Below are 23,978 nucleotides of genomic sequence, written 5' to 3' on the forward strand. Positions count from 1 at the left end.
ATGGAGGCGGCCCCGGGGCAGTGAATGGCCTGGTGATGCAGGCGGAAGCCAGGTGGGCATCAGCCTCCCAAGCAGGGCCGGGCCAGGGGTCACTCATAGGGCTGTGCCAGGTCGGGCACTCACTCTCTGCCTCTGGTTTGTCGCCTTCCCCATTCTCGGTTCTTGCCGCCTCGGGCTGTTCAGTCAGTCCCGCGGCGCGGCTCGGGCGCTCCCAGGAATCTTCTTTTATGCCGGCCTGAAACCTCGAATCATGAATAGGGCAGCTGGCAGCCTTCAGCACGGCCCCGGCCTCCGGGATCCTGTCTGCATCCACAGCAGCCCTGGCGCCGTGTTCCCCGTTTAGAGACTCGCTTTTGCAGCTACGAAACAGTTCTTTTCATGTTCCATACTTCAAAGCTGTTGCCTGTAAATGAGGCAGCCTCTCCTGCCGAGGGCAAAGTGGCGGTCAGCCCCCACTACCGGCCACCAGCAGCAGTCCTCCCTTAAGAGATGGCGAGAGGAAGGTCCACAAGTTTCCCGGCTGTCTGAGGCCCAGTGGCCGCCTTTTCCACCTCAGCTACTCCACGCCAACCGCCGCAGCCACCGCCATCTTGAAACCCCCACTTTCCTGCTTTTAGTTGCATTGAACTATTTAGACAGTAGTGAAATTAACTATGAAATTGAAGGGTATTACAGTCAAAAGAAAGTTTCAAAAGTTTAAAAAAACTTATTTTTTAAGTACAATTTTATTAAAATCAATTACCATAGAAAATTTTTCATAAAATTCTCATTTCTATTAATATAAAATGTAGGCCTAAAAAAAAAAAATTTTTTTTGGCAGCCGGCCTGTATGGGGATCCAAACTCTTGACTTTGGTTTTATAACACCACTGTCTAACCAACTGAGCTAACCAGCCGGCCTATAGACATAAAATTTAATTCAACTATACATGCAAAGCCCTGACTTTTATTTCTTCTTCCTCTTTTTTTTTTTTTAAAAGCCCTGACTTAAAAACTGTATTTCTTATATTTATTGGTGTATTTATTACTGCTGTAAACATTCCATGCCATCTTTTGGGAATCACTAGTATTCCTACAAATCATTTCAGACTATTTGAACAAAACAAAATAACTTTAAAAAACAGAACAAAAAAATAGCAGAAATTCTTTTGAAGATAATACCCAAAGGACTGCCTTTGGAACAGCAAGTTGAATAGTTATAACTATTTACTTTGTAAAAGAATAATTGCATGGTTTTGAAATTAACTATTAAAAGATAGTAAAGTGTCCTGCTTTTCTGTCATCAAAACATACATTAAACCTTAAAACTGGCCTTTTTTATCCAATGAAGATATCAAATAATTGAGATTTTGCTAATCTTGCTCTCAACACAAAATACAAGCAAACATCAAATCTCTCTTCTAATCCTTTCACACTTAGAAATCTTGCATCAAATCTTTCTTACCAACCTATTATTGTATAATATTTGTAACAGCATTTTCATGTACAATTTTGGCAAGGTTTAAAATTAAAGTTCTTCAGAGTTGAATTAAAAACTGTTTGGCATTTGACCAAATCCAATTAAAAAGTACACATTTGAAGAAGAATTGAATGAGCATGAGATAAACAATGAATAAGAGGAAATAATTCAACTAAATATGAAATCTTATTTTATTATAAAAATTTATACAAAATAAATCATAAACACAAGTTAAAAATAAAACTTAAACAGAATTAAGCAAGTATACAAACATTTCAAACAAAAAAGTAATAACAAAAACTTTATTTGCTTGTTTGACAGTTTATTCACCTTTTAGATACATGATGCTTTATTTCTTAGACTTAAACTAGTAATTTCCATTTTAAGTCTATGAAACATTAAATATTCTTTTTAAAAGACAAGCAGATTTTTAAACTCAAGGATTAACAAAGACTTGCAAAGTGATGGCCAAAATTTTGTGTATTTGTTAGCAAAACTGCAAATCTAGAATACAAAATCTACCTGAAATTATCTAACCAAACACCAAACTATTGAAATACGACTCAGTTTCTGAGATGGTATAAACAGAAAATTAAAATTTTATTTACATATAAGGTTTTATACACAAATGGATTTTTGTCAATATACTTTTAGAAACAAACCAAACTGGCCACCATTCCTGAAACCCTTTTTACACTATGCTGGAACTTAAAAGAACTTTCAACAATTTCAAGTTTACATAGAAAAATAAATTTTTTACTGATGAAATAACAAATAATTTTTCTTTTGAACTTATGAAAGTTTTCAGCATTCAATTCAAAGCTTCTAGAGAACAGCCCTCCAATATTAATGGGGTTATTTTCCCATTAAAAAAGGAAAGAACTCTATCTGGGAACAATATTTAACATAGAGTCCATTTTCCCCAGTAAACTCCCCCTCACAACAGGAGATTAGCTTTCACAAGTAAGCTTTTCACACAGCTGTTTTTGAAGAAAAATTTACTATCTTGTCCTCACTTAAAATTAGATTTTGTAGTTATATGGTGGCAAACTATTATTATTATTTGGATAACTTTGTTCAAACATGTACTGATATTGGACAAAAGAATAAATATCTGCTCATATCTGAAGCTAAATCACAATTTAGACAATAAGGATTACATGACCATTGTGGAAGTTAACTGTTTATTCAAGTAAGATCTGAATAAAAGTAAATAGTCACTTTTTCCAAAGTTGTGTTCAAATTTCAAATGGGTAATTAATAGGTTCTAAAGCCTATAATTAGTTATGATAGGCTAACTCTGACAAATGATCATCCCCCATTTAAAAAAAAAAAGTCACAAATTTGTGCTTTCTTCCCACCTTTTGTACAAAAACCAGTCAGAGCTTTTAGGATACAGAGGTACTGCATAGAATGATTTCCTCAAACAAATTAGTCCCCATGAGCATAGGATGAGAATGCTGTTTTAGAAATATTCCCTGTCAGAAACTCAGTACATTACAAATTATCCTATACATATATATATACATTTTTTCAGAGTCTTACCAACAAAGATTCTGCCATACAAATCCTATTTTCTAAAAGATGAGGAAAACACTTTACTATCATGCAGACACTTTTAGTTTCTTTTTCTTGGCCTTCAGTACAGGAGGAAGAGAAATCTTAAAGGCTGTCCTAAAATGACAAAGAGAGGAAAACACTTTTTCTTTTTTTTCTTTATTTTTTTTGTCAGCTGGCCGGTTAGCTCAGTTGGTGAGAGGGCAGCCTTATAACACCAAGGTCACAAGTTTAGATCCCCCTTAGGGCCAGCTGTCAAAAAACAACAGAACCCCCACCATGCTCTAACTAACTGAGCTAACTGGCCAGCCAAGAAAAACACTTTAAAAAAAAAAAAAAAAAAATGACCGGTAAGGGGATCTTAACCCTTGACTTGGTGTTGTCAGCACCACGCTCTCCCAAATGAGCTAACCGGCCATCCCTATATGGGATCCGAACCCATGGCCTTGGTATTATCAGTACCACACTCACCCGAGTGAGCCACGGGCCAGCCCAGAAAAACACTTTTTAACGCTCTCAGTCTTTTAAGTGTGAGCCACCCACACAACCTCAAAGATACTTACTCGCATGTGGTACAGATAGGGCTGAAATTGCAGAATACTGTAAATTAAAAATAAAAAAAAAAACAGGATGGCTTAAAAATCACATGGTTGAGATATTTTCTGCTCACCCCACCCCACACACACAGAAAAAAGAAAAACTAGACACATGAACTTACTTGACAAACACACGGAACAGACATAGCCAATTTCGATGAGATTTCGGTGACAGAAGCAAGCGGCCCTGTAGTCAACATGAACTGGGGGTGGGAGGATTAACTGAGCTCTCTGATCTTGATCGGGAAGAAAAACCCACTGTGGGGGAGGAAAAAAAAAAAAGGCAAGGAACTTTTATTTAAAACATGGGGAAAAAAATAACCAAAAGTCAGAACAAAGACATCAGTCAACACTAGGGAGAATACTAAATTAGATTTTCTTTAAAAGCCTATTGAGGTATGCACATTTACTCATTCAACAGTTATTGAGCACCTACACATACAGGCACACAGAATGACATACAACATTCTGTAGACAGTTTACAGAGTTCAAAGACTACCTGAGGCCCACCCTTCTCAGCTTCAAACTCCGAGGCCGCCCATTTATTCCTTTCTTCCAATTACTGGCATCAGCCATCTTGCTCCCATTCATTCCCCAGGAAACAGGGGTCACACTGAACTCAAGGCGTTAGAGTTGCTGTTGCTGTTTCCTTACCAGTAAATACTGTAGAAGGGAGGGCATCTGAGGTACTTTCAAGTACAGTCCTCCTGTGATGTCACAAGCCTGCAAGATATGCAAAAGGCTCTCTGCCAAACCAGCATATACTTAGCTTTTCCAGAAGGATGGAATTCTCACCAGTAATTCTTTAGCCCTACAAAAGGAGAGGAGGTGACAACACTGCAAATTAAAAGGGAATGTTTTCCTGAGTGAGGACCAGAAACTTCCAACTACTTCTCAAGATGTTCAAAACATCTGATTTTTTCCTGTTAAGACCCTCTCACCCTTTGAAGACTGTAGTGTGGGAATATATGCCCTTTCTCCTGTTTGTTTGCTACTGATACATTTTTATTGTTACCATGTTTATACATTTTCATAACGCTTTTTAAATAACAGCTTTGAGACAGAATTAACATGCCATAAAATTCACCCTTTTAAAGGATAAAATTCAATGGTTTTTTAGTATATTCAGAGTTGTGCAACCATCACCACTATCTAATTCCAGTACATTTTCATCACCCCAAAAAGAAACCTTAAACCCATCAATCGCTCCCCGTTCTCCTCTCCTCCATCCCCTAGCAACTACCAATCTGCTTTCTGTCTCTATGGATTTGCCTATTCTGGACATTTCACATAAATGGAATCATACAAAATGTGGCCTTTTTTAACTGGCTTCTTTCACTTAGCATGATGTTTTCAAGGTTCATTCATGTTGTAGCATGTGTCAGTACTTCAATCTATAATATTCCAGGGCTAGCTCAGTTGGTTAGAGCACAGCCTTATAACCCCAAGGTTATCAATATGCCACAATTTGTTTACCCATTCATCAGTGGATGGACATTTGGGCTGTTCCCACTTTTTAACTATTATGGATAATACTGCTACGAATATTCCTATACTCATGTACAAATTTTTATGCGGACATGTTTTCATTTCTCTTGGATATATACCTAGGAGTAGAATTGCTGGGCCACATAATAATTCTGTTTAACTTTTTGAGGAACTTCCAGACTGTTTTCCAAAGTGGCTATACCATTTTACATTCCCACTAGCAGTGTAGGAGGAATCTAAGTTCTTTACATCCCCCCAACCAACACTTATTATTATCTGACTTTTTTTTTTTTTTTGGCGGCTGGCTAGTAGAGGGCCAGTAGTTATCCTAGTGGAGTGAAGTGGTATCTCACTGTGGTTTTGATTTGCATTTCCCTAGTCACTAATAATATTGAGTATCTTTTCACGTGCTTATTGGCCATTTGTAGGCCTTCTTTGGAGAAAAGTCTGTTCAAATCCTTTGCCAATTTCTAAATGAGTTCTTTATATAACTTGAATAAAAGTCCCTATCAGATACATGATTTGCAAATATTTTCTCCCATTCCATGGGTTGTCTTTTCACTTTCTTTCTTTCTTTCTTCCTTTCTCTCTCTCTCTGTTGGCTGGCCAGTACGGCGATCCAAACTCTTAACCTTGGTGTTATAACACCTGGATCTAACCAGCTGAGCTAACTAGCCAGCCATTTTCACTTTCTTGATTGTGTCCTTTGAAGCACCAAAATTTTTAATTTTGACCAAGTTCATTTTCATTTTATTTTATTAATTTCATTATATAAGAAGAAACTCTGTGAGGTGGCTTTACTCTGTTCTCTTTAAAGAAATACATTCTTTTGAATGTGGTCCTCTTTTTTTAAACTTGCTGTAGGGAAAGTAAATATAACTTGTCAGGGTCCCTCGAAGGGTTTGGAGTCTTGCCAAGCATTTGATGTAAATATGTACGTGTGCCCCGGTGTTTCCTGGTTATTGTCTAAAGTAATTGCGTATGTGCACCCAGGTGTCTTGGGTTATTGGACATAAGTATAAAGGATGAGCGGCTCTGATACACAGTGCCCTCTGGATGCCCCAAGAGGCCACTAGGACGGCTGCTGCTAGCTACCTGAGCTTGCATCTGAATAAAGCCTATTAATTTTTTTTCTCACGGCTCCCAGGATCTTTTCCTATTACCTAGCACATGGGTCTGCAGATGAGGGGTTTGTGACTCAGCCTGTACAACAGGTTTATAAGGTCTGGGAGCCCTAGCCCTAGTAATACACTTGCCATCTTCTAAGTGGTTTTCCAAACATGCAAAACATTTAAGGCCCCCTAATTGCCTATATTAAGGTTTCCTGTCCATCTTAATGAATTTTTCCAAATAATCTTTCATCTACTTATTTAATAAAGCTAGCTCTCCCACTATGACATGCTCGTGCTTCAGTTTATGCTGAAAGACCTAGTTCTGATCCTAGGAACTTGAAGGTCCTCTGATAGTATAATTCTGCTTCAACTGGACTATGAGATTCATTTCCTCATTCAACAACTATTTCTGGAGCACTACCATGTGCCTGTTCCAGGCTTGGAGGTTACAGCAGTAAACAAGACAGTCTTATCCTCATGAAACCGACATTCTAGTGGGATAGGTAAATGCAGAAATAATGTTATGGGTTATGATCATTGCTATGGAAAAAAAAGACATTGCATAAGGGGATAGGGAGTGGCACTGGCACTGGTGGTCAGGGAAGGCTTCTCTGAGAAGGTGACACAGAAGCAGAGACCTGAATGAAGACACAGAGTAGGCCATGAAAATACCCAAGGGAAGAGCCAGAGAAGCAGAGGGAACAGCAAGTGCAGAGTCTTAACCCTCAGCAGGCCTGTGTTTTCAGGCAGCAGCAAGGAGCCAGTGCACTGAAGAGAAGATGCAGAGAAAGCAAGATGTGAGGCCAAGAGGCCTGTGTTCTAGGAACCTCAGCATGGGGAGTCTAGAAGGCTGTGCCAAGGACTCTGGGTTTCAGTTGGCATATGATGGGATACCATGGGAAGGTTTTAAGCAAGTGAGCGACATGATCTAAGTTATATTTTGAAAGCTTTACTCTGACTGTTGTGTTGAAAACCAACTTTGGCAGGTGGGGGTAAGCATGGAAACAGGAAGACCAGTTAACAGGCTACTATAATCACCTACTTAAGCGGTAGCAATGAAGAAGACAGGTGGTGGTATTCAGGATAAATTTTAAAGACTGACTCAATAGGATTTGCTATAACAGACAGGAAAGGAGAGGAAGAGAAGAGACAAGGAAGAGTCAGGTGTTTGGTGTGCCCTGCTGAGTGACCTGTGCTGCCACTTACTGAGACCAGGTTGCCACTGGGGGAGGAAGAGGCTACATGGAAAAATCAAGAGTTATGTTTTGGACATACTAAGATTGAGATGCCTGCTAAATGTCCAAAAAGAGATGTTGTGTACACAGCTGAATATGCAAGTCTGGAACTCAGAGGAGAGGCTGGGACTGGACTAGAGATAGAAACATGAGGGTCAGGGAGGCAGAGCTGGTTTTAAAGTCATGGCAAAGACCAGATCTTCCAGGAGTTAACAGACACTCTATAAACTGAAATGTGCAACTAAAAAATGTATTCAACATTTTTATTTTTCAATAATGGAATACATGTATAAGAGTTTATGTACATAATATGTAACTGGTTTAAATAAAAGGAACACCATGTACCTACCATCAAGCTTTGGAAATAGGACAATCCCAGAACCCTGGAAGCCTGTGTACTTTCCAATGGGATCCCCTCTTCTCTACGCACCCATCATTCTCAGCAGTACTCTAAACACAGGGTTTTCCACAGTTTTGTGCTTTCAATTGATCTTTTAGGAAATAATATTTCTTGTGGCCAAAACACATTTATCAAAAGCTCAGTAATTTCTTCAGCCTTATTTCAGGTTATTTTTTCCTTTCTGGTTAAAGTAAAATTCAATTTCATACTGCTGGTTAAAAAGCAACATCAAACAGAAAACAAATAGAAAACAACAGAAAATGATGCAAGCATTATACGTAATTTAAAATTTTTTAGTAGATACTTAAAAAGGGGGGAGAAGCAAATAACATTAGGTTTATCTATTTATTTTTGGTGGTTGGGTGGTATGGGATCCAAACACTTGACCTTGGTGTTATAACACCATGCTCTAACGAACTAAGCTAAATAGCCAGCCCACATTAGCTTTTTTTTTTTTTTTTTTTTTTTTTTTGTCTCTTTGGTGACCGGCCACACCACGCTCAGCCAGGGAGTGCACCGGCCATCCCTATATAGGATCTGAACCCACAGCGGGAGCACTCCTGCGCTCCCAGCGCCGCACTCTCCTGAGTGCGACATGGGGTCGGCCCCAACATTAGCTTTAATAACATACTTTATTTAATTCTGTGTATCCAAAGTAGTATCATTTTAACATGTAATTGATATAGAAAGTATTAATTTTCATAATCACTAACAGTAAGCATTCTTTAAAAACATACCTGTTGGAGGAGTCCTGAATCTGAGTCTAAAACGCAGGCATCAATCAAAATATTCTGAAAGGAACATTTTAGGAAAATATTATAGGAATAATAACAATGACTACCTTATACTGAGAACATACTATGTGCCAGACTCCATTCTTAAAATAGCTCATTTAATATGCATAATAACTCTGTAAGGTAGATATTCATTTAAATTTTGCTGCTGAAGTGCCCAGGACTTGTACAGGCTGTGGTCAGAGCCAGTGGGTAGTGCAGCTGTCACCCCACTGCCTGTGTCCAGAGCCTGCACTCTTTTCACCACATCGTGCTGCTTCTCCACGATGGAGAACATTATGCATGGCACCAGCAGCATTTTATATTAAACCTGAAGTTTTGAGAACATTTTTTCTTTTTTAAAACAAAGAAGAAAATGTATCACAGTCATAATTCATCTGAACATTTCAATTATTTGCAAAGTAAAAATACCAAATCTTTACACACATCACTAAAGTAAAGAGAGAAACTGAGGCAAGGTTTTTACAGCAAACTGTCAAGCCAGGGATTCTTAGTCTGGAGTCCAAGGTGGAGCTAAAAGGGGTTAACCGAACTCCATGACACTATGTGCAAAACTGTGTTTGAGTGCACATTGTTCTGGGGATCCCTCAGATTCTCAAGGGGTCACGACCCAAAATAGAGAAATGACTAGTACAAAACTTGGAATCTGGATTCCTAATCTATTAATAAGGCTATTTAGTCAGAAAACCTTTCTGAGAAGGTTATTCAAAAAATGAAACTGATGATGGGCCGAGACTGTGGCACACTCGGGAGAGTGCGTCGGATCCTATATAGGAATGACCGGTGCACTCACTGGCTGAGTGCCGGTCACAAAAAAGACAACAACAACAACAAAAAAAAATGAAACTGATGGACCAAAAAAACAAAACAAAACTGATTTCTTCATTATGAAACAAATATTCTTTTTAAAAAAGGCTCTCAATTCACCTGTTTCTGTGCTGCAAAGATGACATTCATGAAGTTCATGTACTGCAATGCGCTGTCTTCTGCAGCCTTAATCACCTAAAAGCACAGCTATGTTAATACCTCTTCTCAGGCACATCCCAGTACTCACTCATATGTCACACAGCATACTACGAACCACAACCAACACTACTTTTCTAATTTGTCTTCCTATTTATCATTATTAAATAATCCCTAAAGTATAAAGACAACAATAAAATTTCCCACTAATCCTACCACCCAGAGATAATCCTTGTTTAGTGTGATGAACTTCTAGAGAACACCTATGTGGGCACATATATACACTCACACCCAAAATACACAAACACACACATACACACACACACACACACACGTAACCAGATGATACTCAGTGCTCCACAATCTGCTTTTTCAGTCCACAATATATGGGAGAAAAAAATCTTTTTATGTCATTGGATTAGGATATACCTGCTTCTTGCTGACTTCATAGATTTCCACTATTTAACCCATTATCTATAGAGAATATTTAAGCAGTTTCCAATTTTCAGTCTTAAAGAATGCTGATAACACCCTCGTAGATCCTTTGCATGCTCCTTAATGACCTCTCAGACATAATCAGTGACTGCTAAAGTATATGCATTTAATTTTGATACAGATTACCAAACTCTCCAGAAAAAGTTTATCTATTTATCCTCCCACAAGCAATGCATGAAAATAACTAATCCCCTGGGAACTGCCATGTTTTTCATTTGTGCAGAACAACAAGTATACAATAAAAATCCCATTATTTCACATTTCTTTGCTTCCCAGTAAGGCTGAACATATTTTCAAATGCTAAAACTGGCCATTTGCATTTTTTCTTTTACAGATTGTACATGTTTTTTACCTGTTGTTTCCTAGAGTAAAGCTTGACTTTTAAAAATTAATTTATAAGTGTTCCTCTTTATTTTAGAAATATTACACTAATTCTCTATCAGGTAACTCTGCTGAAAGTACTTTCCCTAATATTTTTTTCTTTCCTCCTTGTTTGGGAGTCTTATTTTTTTGAAGTTTCAAGCTTTCCTATAAAGTTTCACACCATGCTTAGCATGGCACTCACCTTCCTGAGATTATCAACCGATATTTTCTTCTAGCACTTTTACGACTTAAATTTTTGCACTGAAATGTTTCATCTTTACTAGACCACATTTAGGTGTAAGCAGTGAGATAGGAATCCAGCTGTGTTTCCCCCCTAATGGCCAACCACTGGCCCAGCACCTTTTGTTGAATAATCCATTTTCTACCCACTAATTTGAAGTGTTTCCTTTGTCACAGGTCAAATTCCCATATGTACTTGGTTATTTATTCCTGGATTCCGGCCTTTTCCATTTTCTGTTTGTGTCCTACTATACAATACTGCACTGCTACTTTAGTTTTATAAAGTGTTTTAATGACTAGCAGAGCAAGTTCCTACTTATTATTCCTTTTCAGAAAGTTCCTGACTATTTTCTTTGAATTATTCAGACAGATAAACTGTTGAATTTCTTTTAAATCTCTCACCCTGCCAGGAAAAACAAACAAACAATAAAAAAACTCACTGATATTCTGACTGAGATTGCATTGAATTCACAGTGTGATTTTGGAAAACCGACATCCAATTATGAAATATGTCTCTCCATTTATTCAATTCTTTTATTTCTCTCAGAATTTTAGTTTACCTTCATAATCAGTTTGACATCTTGCCAGTTAAATTAATTCTGAATATTCAATATTTTTTGCTTTTATTATAAATGGGTCTTATTTCCCATTATGTTTTCTAATTGTCTCCAGTTGTATATAACTATAGTATTGATTTTTTAAAAATCTTACCAAAATCCTTGATTTCATTTCCTGATTATCTGTAAAGAGATAAAAACAGATTACAATTTAACTGAATCTTACTAACCAATTTTTAAACGGTCCACCAAACATACAAATAAATAAGTAGGAGTATAGTTCTCATAGAAAAACGTAGGCTCCTACCTTTAACTTCCTTATTTATTCTATGAATATCTTAATTTCTTAGCATTAAGGAATATAAAAATATTTTATTTCATAAATATTTATAGTAAAGAGAAAAATAATCTCAAATTTAAAATAAACCCAGCATCCCACTTAGCTGTAGAAAGGAAATGCTCTATTTACCATGGTAGACACACGAGAATGATTGGGGGTTTTCAGTTACTAACTGCAATCAACTGGGCTTCGTAACCTGATGAAAATATGATCTTTGCCTCAGAAGATTAAAATTGCCAACATTTGATTGTCCTATTATTACTTACCACATCCTAGATTTGAATACTGGGACCATAAGTAAGTCAATAAACCAATCAAATAGTAACAAATTTGAAAGCCATACAAAGATGATCAGACAAACCAAATCAAAGTCTAGGACAAAGTAATCACTCAATACTATCCAAAAAAAAGTTTAATTACATAAGACCAAGAGATCGCACAAATGTAGAAAAAATTGAAATGCTTAGAAAAGCATTGACGCCCCACGCTAAGTGCAAAATAACCTGTTCACCTGTGGAGAAGCAGCCACTCATTTATTAAGCTAGAGGGTCAGTAAATGACTTTTAAAATCAAACATCGTTCCCAACTCAAGAAAGATGAAAATTTTAAAAAGCCCTAATTTATCAAAATAAGGAACAAGAAAGCATCCTGAAGAAGCATTTGTTGCAGCCAGGATACAGTAGAGAAATAGTTTTCTCATTCTTCCCATTTTAAGTTTTTACAACTTGTCTTAAAAACATTTCAAAGCCAAGATTAACTATGTTTTTCATTATCCACCACTTTAGAATATTCATGCCTCCCATTAACATGGACACCCAAAGTTCTAAGAAATGTCATAAGTTAAAATATGTCTATTAAAGAGAACACTTTCTGAATGATTCAAACACCAAGGATACAGCAAAGGGCTTTGGCGAGGGATCCTGCCAGCAGAGTTTCTGTATATTGACCCTTTATGTCACCTATGAATAAGAAAACACATTAAAAAGGGAATTTTTAAGTACTTCTTAAACTAAAATCATTTAATACTTTCCTGAACTAAGTATGCTTTCAAACCAAAGCGTTCTTCATGAACTGAATCAAATGACATTTTCAAACTGGGTTTAGAAACATAGATAGCAATTTGTTCTCAGTAATGCTTAAATAAGCAACTTTTTAACCTTTTGTCAACTTAAAATATCCTGGTGTTGAGGGGCTGGGGAACAGGCAGGGGAGTCATTTAATGGGTACAGAGTCTCAGTTTCAGAAAATGAAAAAGTTCTAGAGATGGATGGTGGGGATGGTTGCACAACAGTGTGAACGTACTTAACACTATTGAATTGTGCACTTAAAATGGTCAAAAAGATCAATTTTATGTTCTCTGAAATTTACATTAAAAAATTTAAAAACTGGTAAAATGGTAAATTTTTTAAGCATATTTTACAATAAAAAATTAATAAAAATATCCTCTGTTATTTGGAAAGGTTCAAGTTTATTAATCTACATGGTACAAAACGTCATGTGTAACTGTAGGCAGCCTGGACAGAAACCAGGCTCTGAGACTCCCTGCCCACCTTCTCCCACCACCACCTCCTTCCCATCAACCTCTGTGCCTGGCCAACGAAATAGACTGGAGAAACTCTCCCCTGGCTATGAGAAGCAGGGAGGAAGTATGCCACTGGTTTGGTGCCTTGAGTGAAAAGTCACTCTCAAGAAATCAAAATCCTAAGCCTGCAGCTCAAGAGGGTGAGGAGCCCAGATTGACACTGTGCAAACAGGACAGCAGCTGGTCTGGAAGTGATGCCCCCTGTGTGAGGTCAGATCAGGAAAGGCTTGAACACTATACCTGAGAAGTTGGGACTTTACCCTGGAGGCCTGTGGTTCTCAAAGTGAGATTGTGGAACCAGCTATGGGAGCATCACCTAGGAACTTAATAGAAATACAAATTCTTCCCACCTCCCTACCTAGTGAATCGGAAACTGTGGGGTGGGGCCTAGCATTTCTGGCTTAATAAGCCTTCCAGGTGATTTTTTTTTTTTTTTTTTGTCTTTTTCGTGACCGGCACTCAGCCAGTGAGTGCACCGGCCATTCTTATATAGGATCCGAACCCGCGGCGGGAGCATCACCGCACTCCCAGCGCTGCACTCTCCCGAGTGCACCACGGGCTCGGCCCCCAGGTGATTTTTTAACAGCTTTATTGAGGTATAACTTACAGACCATATGATTCATTTCTTTCAAAGTGTGCAACTCAGTTATCTTTAGTAAATGTACAGCTGAGCAATCATCTCCACAATCCTATTTTAGAAAAGTTTCCATCACCCCAAAAGATGACTTGGGCCCATTTGTAGTCACTCCCTGTCCCTCCCCAGCCCTGGGCAATAACTAACCTACTTTCTGTCTCTATAGAGTTGCCTTTTCCCTCCAGGTGATTCTGATACAGAATAAGGTTTGAAAACCACCATCTGTGAGCAACAGAGAACCAATAAAGACCAGTAAATTGCAGAATGGCAGCTTTGATTTTCTAGATAACTCTGGAGGCTGAGTGGAAAGACTTGAATGAGGAGACAGCAATCAGAAGACCAGTTAGAGGAAGCTGTTAAAATAATTTAGAGCAGTGGCTCTCAACCTGGGCGACTGTGACCCACAGGGAACACTGGCAATGTCTGAAGACATATTTGGCTGTCACAACTGGGGATGTTATGGCATCTGGTGAGTTGAGTCCAGGGATACTGCTAAGTATCCTACAATGCCCAGGACAGCTCTCACGACAAAGAATTATCAGGCCCAAATGTCAATAGTGCTGAGGTTGATCTAGATGACAATAAGGGGTCAGATTTTGGAGAAACTTCTGAGGCTAAACTAATAGGATTTCTCAGCCAGTTAGATGTTGGATGTGAGGAGAAAGGAGTCAAAAATGAAAGCTTTGAATCTGGAAAACTATGTGGATGGGGGGTGACAGAAACAGGAAATGGAAATGTTGGTGTAACTGAGGGCACAAGGAGACTTTGGGACACTTAAATGGAGATAACTGAGCTTGAAAGAAAGTCTGGGTTAGAGATAAAGATTGGAAAGTGTTCATGTGTAAATGATAGTTAAAGACAAAAGTAGATGAGAACACACAGAGAAAGAAAAGAAAATCATGTGCAGAATAAAATAAATATTTTACAGGACAAGATGAAGGAAAAGCCAGAAATGGAGACTAAGAATGGTCCAAAAACAAGAAAAAAAAAAGGGTCAGAAGCATATCCGTAAAAGCAAAAAAGAGTGTCTCAAGAAGCAGAGGCTGGTCAAGTGTCCAATGCCATAGAGGTCAGGCAAACAATGCAGAGACTTCCACGAAAATTATTTTAAAAAAGAAAAAAGTGTGGGTAGATAGTACCAAGAGCCTCAAATCTTTGCACTTAAAACCTCAAGGACCTCCAAAATCAACTCCATTTGCAAAATAACAAAATAATAATAATAATAAAAGCAGTTACTCTGGGTCATTAGATCTTTGATCTCTTCAACAATAACTTCATTTGCTGCTGTCAACAGCTCGTATTTTCCATCTTTACTCCCTGAGGGATTAAATTCAGAAAGAGGGTTGCCAGGGTCTCCAAAGAAGTCTCCAAGTCTACCATTCTTTCCAGGATATAAGAATCGACTGAAATAGTGGAAAAAAACCCAGTTACACCAGGACTCACTGTTCTTGCTCATCACTTGTGATCACAATGAAATTCAGCAGGAAAACAAAACAAAATCACAACCATTCTGGACCTGCAAGATTCTATAATAAATTTCATTTTTTAAAAATGTATAAAATAGGCAAACTGGCAAACGTGACTCTATCATCCGGAAAATGTGAGGCCATAAAGAGGGTATTAGGTTACAGTCTCCTGAAATGCTTTAGGGTGGTCCCCACTCTTTACTTTCTCAGATTACAATCAGAGGAGATTCACACCAAATTCTAACTTAACTACTAGTTTACCAAGGCACATATTATCTACCCCAGTAATAAAAATCTGGTCCAAGGGTCCCTGAAAAGATTCTCCTAGTGCTTCATGACTCTTTAGGTTATCACATAGAGAACACTTTTGATTTTCTTTTTTGTAGTTTGGTTTTTTTTTTCTGGTGCTGACTGGCATGGGGAACTGAACCCTTGACATTGGTGTTACTAGGCCGTGCTCTAACCAGCCCCAATTGTTTTTTTTAAATGAAAACTTTGACTGTTATCGTTTTTACTAGTATCTTAACCAAACTAGCACCGTCTTTTTCATCCAATTCTGAGAAAAGTGTGTAGTAAGGATGGGAATAGGAACACTTACATGGTGGCCAACAGGCTCTTTCACCCCACCAAACAAAGTAGCCCTAAGCACCAAGAAAATCTGAGAACTATCCACTAGCCTCATATGAAATATATTGGTAACAAGGCTCACTTCTATTTAGTATGACAATTAAGAAACAGAAGGTGCCGGCCCGTGGCTCACTTGGGAGAGTGTGGTGCTGACAACACCAAGTCAAGGGTTAAGATCCCCTTACCGGTCATCTTTAAAAAAAAAAAAAAAGAAAGACACAGAAGAGCTGTACCTTACATGGGGATTTGATTCTACAGTCAGTGCATAATGTGACAAGCAAATATGGTCAAAATTACTCATGAAAAAAATTACTCACTACCATCTTGCAGTGAGTCTAATGCAGCCAGTCCTTACACCAATGTTACATAAGATTACTGTTTCTTCAGCCAAGCATCAAATGGAGTAGTTAGCTTGGGTTTAGAAGCCAATATTATAAGAAACATCCTTATTTCTAAACACCAGAATCACACACAGAGCAGTGAAATAGTCACACCATGAGAGGTACGCAGAGCCAAGACTGGCTGAAGGGAAAACAGAACCGCAACTCCCATCTCCCATCCCACCTGCCCTCTGGGGCAGATACATAATGAGGAGAGAGGTGAGGGGAAGTACCTGCCCAATTTGATAGTTCTTTCACTTTTTTGCCTAGACAATATAGTTCAATCTGTGTAAATTAAATGTGCCATTGTGCAATTCTACCATATATCAACTAATGAGATTTTCAATATTCATACATATCAAAATGTACATGTATTTGTTCTTCAAGCCATGGCTATTGTTCACGGGTACAGAAAAACATTTCTTTCATAACATAGAGTAGAAACAGTACATGCCAATTGGCAGAAAAACCTACAAATGTTAAGCACTGAACAGGAAGAGTAATCATAACGGTCATACCTTTCTTGAATGTGACTTGCTATCACAGCAAGTTTGTTGCAACGATTCATGAATAAATGGGAATTTCCCAGCACCATCACAGCATCTATGCATTTGGATAAAGTAAACTGTTGGAAAAACAGAAGACATTAGGAAAAAAACTAGCTATCCAAGTAACTATGTCAGGTCTTGAAATGACTAGGACTTCATTTAAATTTAGACAATTATTCACTGCTAAAAAATTTGCTCAAGAGCACCCCTTCTCCAAAGCCATAAGAAAAAACTCTTGAAAACTATAGTTTTCTACTTATATATTTCTACATCAGTACGAGTTCCATAAATATTTTCTGCATAACATTTAGGGAATAGCAAACATGTCACATCTTCTGTGATATAATTACTAACAAACTATTGCTACATATGGAGAAGATAATACATACTGAATAAATTGAAGATTTGCAAAAGTTTTCAATTCACTCATTCACTAAGTATGCTAAGCACCCACCATATGCCAGGCAAGGATCCCTTCTTTCATGGAGCCTACATTCTCACAAGTTCTAATACTACTAAGAAACATAAGTGGATATTTTCATAATCTTGGAATAAAGCATGTTTCTCTTAAAGAAAGAAATATTTTAGATAAACAACAAAACACTGATAAATTTCATCCTACTGAAAAATCTTAAATTTATTAAAATTTCTATATAGCAAAAAGTGACACTATAAACAAAAGCAAAAGACAAATAACTGGAAAAAAATACTTGTAATATATGACAAGCAATGGGTTAAACTTTTAATATAAAACGTGTATACAAATCATTAATTTAAACAAACCATGAACACCTAAAGAGAAAAATGGGCAATACCCCAAGGGAGAAATACAAATGGCCATCAAAAATACTAAAAGCAAACTGAGATTACATTGTTTTTGCACATCACGTTGGCAAAAGATAAAATAAGGAAAGACAGGATCTTGTGTTAGTACAAGAAAAAAGGAGTTCTCATATACCACTGATAAGAGTGCAAGCCAAGACAGCCTTCCAGGAGAGTAATAGGGCAACATGAAGTGATGTGCTGGTAAATGTTTATCCACCAGCTACCTAAAAAGCTAGGTATACATATACACAAGTATACAGGTTTATTAAAACTGTTACTGATATAAAGGCTGTGTAGCACACAATTTACAAACAATAATGAAATATACAATACTCGTTATAGTAAATCCCATATAGGCATTTGATTCTCATAGAATGCCTATGTTGGTTTTTGCTGAATTCTTGTCTTCATAGCCAACCTACGGTTTCAATTGAAAAACAAGTGTAGTTCTGACATGAATATTGGGTGTGTTGCCATAAAAAGGAACTAAGACCAAATACATATAGCAAGGATTTATTGAGCCAATATGACTACTGCAACCGGGGAAACACACAGATGAGGTCACCCTGAAAATGTGTTTCAAAGAGGGCCAGCAGAACTTAACATTTTATAATCACAAGAAGAGGGAAGGGTCAAAGGAGAGAGAAAGAAAGCCTTTTCTAAATACTTCATCAGGCTTTCTATTAGTCATACATGAAATATACATTTGGGATTATTACTAGGTTATGACTACATTCAGAGATCAAGGGTAATAAGAAGTGTTCTAGGTTATTTTATGGCTTTCTAGAGCCATGATGGCTGCTTCTAAGTAAAATGGTCTTATGATAACGTTTTCCAGGACATAAACATAGATGCAAAAATCCTCAACAAAATATTAGCAAACTGAATCCAAGTGGAGCTTATTCTAGGTATGCAAGGCTGGTTCAATATTAGAAAATAAATCAGTCAATGACAGGCTAAAACGAAATATCATTAATTGATGCAGCAGAAGCATTTGACAAAATTTGACATCTATTCATGATAAAAATCTCTAAGAAAATCAGGAAGAGAATTTCCTCAACTTGATAAACAGCATCTGCCAAAAAACCCTACAGTTAACATTATACTTACTGGTGAACACTGAATGCTTAATATTCTGAGCACTGAATGTTCCATAAGATCAGGAACAAGGTGAGGATTTCTGCTCTCACCCCTCTTATTCAACATAGTACTCAACACTCTAATCAGCACAATAAAGTAAGAAAAGGCACATGGATTGGAAAGGAAAAAATAAAACTGCCTATCTGCAGATAGGACTATCCATGTAGAAAATCTCAATGAATCTATAATAACACTGCTAGAACTAATCAGTGAGTTCAGCAAGGTTGTAGGACAGGGGATTAACACACAAAAATCACATTTCTATATTCTATATGCTAACACCAAGCACAGAAACCAAAATTAAAAACACAATTCTCATTTAATTAAACACAATTCTCTCAAAATAAAAGAGAAATATTTAAATAAATAAATATAAATTTAACAAAATATGTACAGGACTCATCTGATAAAACCTATAACACACTAATAAAATAAATCAAAGATGTAAATAAATGAAGAGTCAAACAATTATCCCTGGGTATCCCCAGGGGATTGGTTCCAGGAACCCCCTCCCCCTGCTCCCCTTGGATATCTAAATCCAAGGATGATCAAGTCCCTTACACAAAATGGCACAGTATTTGCATATAACCCACACATATCCTTTCGTATACTTCAAATCATCTCTAGATTTTTGTAATATCTAATAAAATGTAAAGCTTTGTAAACAGTTGTATTATTGTATTTTTATTCGTGTTTTTTTTTACTGGTTTTTTTTTTTAGTTGTTTTTTTTCCCCAATATTTTCAGTCCATGGCTGGTTAAATCCGCAGATATGGAGGATCAACTGTACTATGTTTGTGGATTAGAAACTCAATGTAGCAAAGCTGTTAATTCACCAAATTGATTAACAGGTTTGATACAATTCCTTTCAAAATCTCAGCAAGATTTTCGTAGAAATAGACAAGCTTATTCCTTTCCTATGGAAAGAAAAAGGAACTGGAATAGTTAAAATAATTTTGAAAAAGAAGAATAAAGTAAGGTGAGTCAATCTACCAGATTTCAAGACTTTCTATATAGCTATAGTATTCAAGACTGTGTTGTACTGGTGGAGGTATAGACACATAGCTCAATGGAACAGATAGAGAATCTAGACATAAATCCACATATATATGCCCAATTGATTTTTGATAAAAATACAAAAGTTAGCACCAGCCGGTGGCTCACTTGGGAGAGAGTGGTGCTGATAACACCAAGGCCACAGGTTAGGATCCCTATACAGGGATGGCCGGTTGGTTCACTTGGGAGAGCGCGGTGCTGACAACACCAAGTCAGGGGTTAAGATCCCCTTACTGGTCATCTTTTATTAAAAAAAAAAAAAAAAAAAAAAGATAAAAAAGCAATTCAACAGAGAAGAAATCATCTTTTCGACGAATAGTGCTGGAACAATCGGACATCCACAGGCAAAAGAAAATAAACCTCAAACTAAACCTTAGCTTATTAAAAAATTAACTCGGGCCGAGCCCGTGGCGCACTCGGGAGAGTGCGGCGCTGGCTCCCACCGTGGGTTCGGATCCTATATAGGAATGGCCCGTGCACTCACTGGCTGAGTGCCGGTCACGAAAAAGACAAAAAAAAAAAAAAAAAACCTGAAAATGGATTATGGATTTAAATACAAAACTTTTTCACTGAAGACATGGGCGAAAATCTTCAAGACCTAGGGCTAGGTGAATAGTTCTTATATTTTAGCACCAAAAGCATGATCCAGATTTTTTTTTTTAAATCAATAAACTGAACTTCACCAAAAAAAAAACTTTTTGCTCTGTGAAAGACCCTCTTAAGAGGATAAAAAGACAAGCTAAAAACTGGAAAAAAAAATTTGCAAACCACGTATCTGACAAAGTACTTGTATCTAGAATATATAAAGAAATCTCAAAATGTAGCAGTAAAAAAAAAAAAAAAAAAAAAAACCAAAATCATACAATTAGAAAATAGACAAATCATATGAAAAGACATTTCACCAAACAGGCTATTCACATGCTTGTAAAGGCAAAACAAGTACAAGGAGCAGTACAATGGATCTCCTTTGTGGTGAGGGAAAATTTGTAAGTCTTGATTGTGGTGGGAGTTACACAAAACTACACGTGCAACACAACTGCACAGAACTATACACACACCCACAAATAAGCACATGTAAAATTTGTGATATGAATAAAGTCTGTAGATTGTACATATAGTTTCGATATTGTACTATAGTCACGTAAGATGTTACTGCTGGGGGAAGGTGAGGGAAGGGTACATGGACCTCTCTGTGCCTATGAGTTTCCTATGAGTCCTTAAGTATTTAAAAATGAAATATTCCCAAATAGAAAGTTATTTTTAAAAGACTGTATATTATATTGAATCAATATATGAAATGTCCAGAAAAGGCAATACAGAGACAGAAAACAGATCAGTGGTTGCCTGCAGCTTGGGGTGGAGGCAGGAATTGACTACAAACAGGCACGAGGGGACTTTACGGGGTTACAGAAATGTTCTAAAACAGACTTATGGTGCTGGTTACACAATTTTATAAATTTACTAAAAAATCATTGAATTGTACATTGTAATGGGTGAATTTTATAATATGAACATTATACCTTGATAAAGCTGTTTTTTAAAAAAGCAATATAAACATACACTCAGTTAAACCAGAATTACCCAAAGGCCACCTCAAACAGTCTTACCTGAGATTCCTTTAATGCTTGCTTTCCCCACCAAATTGGATTGGTATCAACTATGATAACCAGAAGATTCAATTCATCTTCTGAAAGTATTAACAAGAAATAAATTAAAAACATTAGCCTCATGAAAAGGAATCAAAGCTAACATTCCCAATTCATAAATTAAATCCAGAGTAAACACTATTAAATGTCTTTAAATGTTTATCATCCCACAACCACAAAATTAATAGAAGGCCAAGTTCTTTCAAGGATTTAAAGCTCCCAGGACCCTTAGCAAGCTCTTAGCCTGCTTCCTATAATGTACTGCATCTTCCACGCACCAGAACATAAACTCCGCAAGGGTGGGAATTTTTGTCTGTTTTGTTCACTGCTTATCCTCAGCTCCTAGCATATAGCAGATGATGAATAAATATCTACTTAATGAACCCACATATATTTGCATTTTAAATGCATGCTCAAGGACAGAGGCCCTGTCTCCTATATCAGGATAATCCCCACCCCATGTTTGATTTCTTGCACATTCAAATCCTAGTTACTCTTCAAGGCCCCAAAACAATGCCACTTTTTTCTTCCAGTGGGAGGTCACAGCTTCCCCATATCAGGGTAATGGGAATACCAGCTTCTGCTGCATCAGGCACTGGCATCTGTAACTCACAATCCCTCCATCCTGACAACAAGCCAGCAAGGGACATATTATTGCCATCTTTCATCAGTTATGAGATGTAATCCCCCACTTTTTTTCCCCACATTTAACAGCTGCTGAAATCCAGATGGTATCTTATTATTAAAACTGGCAGCATTTTTTCTTTCTTAGGGGTACATTAAACAAGGGCACATTTCTTAATCAATACTGTCTTAGATAAGATGACATATGGTAGTATTCCTAGTCTGCAAATGAAAGTAATTTCCCTAACTTACACAGCCTGCTACCAAGTGGGATGATTTGCAAAAATCATCATGTAAATCACAAAACAAAGTGCCTAGCTCAGAAGCTGCATTTAACTATCTCTGCCACAGGCCCTCACACCCCTATCTATAGCCCTTAAGCCTTCAGCCTTATTCTCAGTGCCCCATCTCATATCAGGCCCCATCCCACAATTCTCGGGGCCATCCATTCTTTGCTACCACTAAGTACTGCCTGTCAGTCGGAAGAGGTGTGTATCATTCACATGCAATGTCCCTGTTGATTTCCTCCTTTGGGTCTCTACCTCATTTACAGACAGAGGCAATGCCAGGGCTGCCTTTCTCACAGGGTAGTGATAAGGCTTAAAACCGATAAAGGGATTATTGTCAACTGTTACAGCCCTGTAAAGGGTCTCCCTGTCTCTCTCTTTTTTTTTTTTTTGGCAACTGGCCTGTATGGGGATGAGCCAACAGGCCAGACCTCTTTGTATTTTCGCTCCTCACAGTCCACTTTCCACACAGCAGCCAAAGTATCTTTTAAAATTGTAAATCAAGGGCCGGCCTGTGGCTCACTTGGGAGAGTGTGGTGCTGATAACACCAAGGCCGCGGGTTCAGATCTCTATATAGGGATGGCGGGTTGGCTCACTTGGGAGAGCGTGGTGCCGACAACACCAAGTCAAGGGTTAAGATCCCCTTACTGGTCATCTTTAAAAAAAAAAAAAAATTGTAAATCAGATCATAACACTTCCTTGCTTAAAACCCTACAACAGCTTTATATTACACTTCAAAAAATAAAGCTCAACCTCTTTATCGTGGCCCACAAGGCCCTGCATGACCTACAACGAGCTAGCCCTCTGATCTCACTCCTCTAGCTCATTTTGCTTCCACCACCCTGGTCTCCTTTCTCTTCCTTTCAGACAGCAAGCTCTGTAACTGGCAATTTAATATGTGAATGAAAGCCTTTCCCCGCTCTCCCATTCTCTACTCTCAGGCTCTCCACTTCCGTATTCCCAGTGTAATGTGGTGGCTGGGCCCGCCACAGGGCCTTTGCACTTAAAATGCACTTCCCCTGGAACTTCTCATAGTCATTCAAGTCTTAGTTTCAATATTTCGCTCTTTCCTGGACTCCTGTCTTCAGGAGCTGGTCCTCAATCATCCCCTAGTAACAATCTACCACACCATCCTATTAGATCGTCTTCACAGCTCGACACTCTTTGAAATTATTTTTATTTCCTTGCCGATTGTCTGTCTCGCCCACTAGACTGTCACCTCCACGAGGGACCCTGCCTGTCATGTTCTCTGCCGTATTCCCCAGGGCAGAAACTAATGGCTGGCACACAGCAGGCGATCCCAGAACATTTACTGAATGAATTAACGGATACAGACGCTACTCCTCTAAAGACCAAACAAATTCCACCCAGCCCAAAAGATACACTCCATTTGGCCGCTCCTGGCCGGGCCAAGTCCGTCCAACCCTGGTGTCGGGGTCCCACCTCCGCTGCCCTCACCGTCTGAGACCATGGCTGCCCTGGCTCCTCAGCGAAGAGCAGATAGCGGCGAAGCGAGCGTCTCCGACGCCGCGCACCCCGACTTCCGGCGCCGTCTTGTCATGCGC

General features: G+C 38.0%; 1 protein-coding gene across 2 annotated transcripts; it reads right to left on the reverse strand.

Moving 5' to 3' along the window:
- Nucleotides 1–1,925: 1,925 nt before the first annotated feature.
- GTF2H3 (general transcription factor IIH subunit 3) lies at nt 1,926–23,941 on the reverse strand. Of its 2 annotated transcripts, none has more exons than XM_063085709.1 (13): nt 23,857–23,941; nt 21,463–21,542; nt 16,806–16,912; nt 15,051–15,217; nt 12,495–12,557; nt 11,566–11,595; nt 11,413–11,441; nt 9,568–9,642; nt 8,584–8,637; nt 4,266–4,334; nt 3,734–3,869; nt 3,579–3,615; nt 1,926–3,132 (listed from the first exon to the last, which is right to left on the reverse strand). In XM_063085709.1, exons 1-13 carry the CDS (start codon nt 23,882–23,884, stop codon nt 3,063–3,065), a joined length of 945 nt encoding a protein of 314 aa, XP_062941779.1. In that variant the 5' UTR covers nt 23,885–23,941; the 3' UTR covers nt 1,926–3,062. The 2 variants fall into 2 exon arrangements, with proteins under 2 accessions (XP_062941779.1, XP_062941781.1); XM_063085711.1 differs by having other exon boundaries at nt 23,872–23,937.
- Between the last annotated feature and the right edge of the window lie 37 nt (nt 23,942–23,978).

Source organism: Cynocephalus volans, chromosome 2 (assembly GCF_027409185.1).
Source record: "Cynocephalus volans isolate mCynVol1 chromosome 2, mCynVol1.pri, whole genome shotgun sequence".
Taxonomy (NCBI): domain Eukaryota; kingdom Metazoa; phylum Chordata; class Mammalia; order Dermoptera; family Cynocephalidae; genus Cynocephalus; species Cynocephalus volans.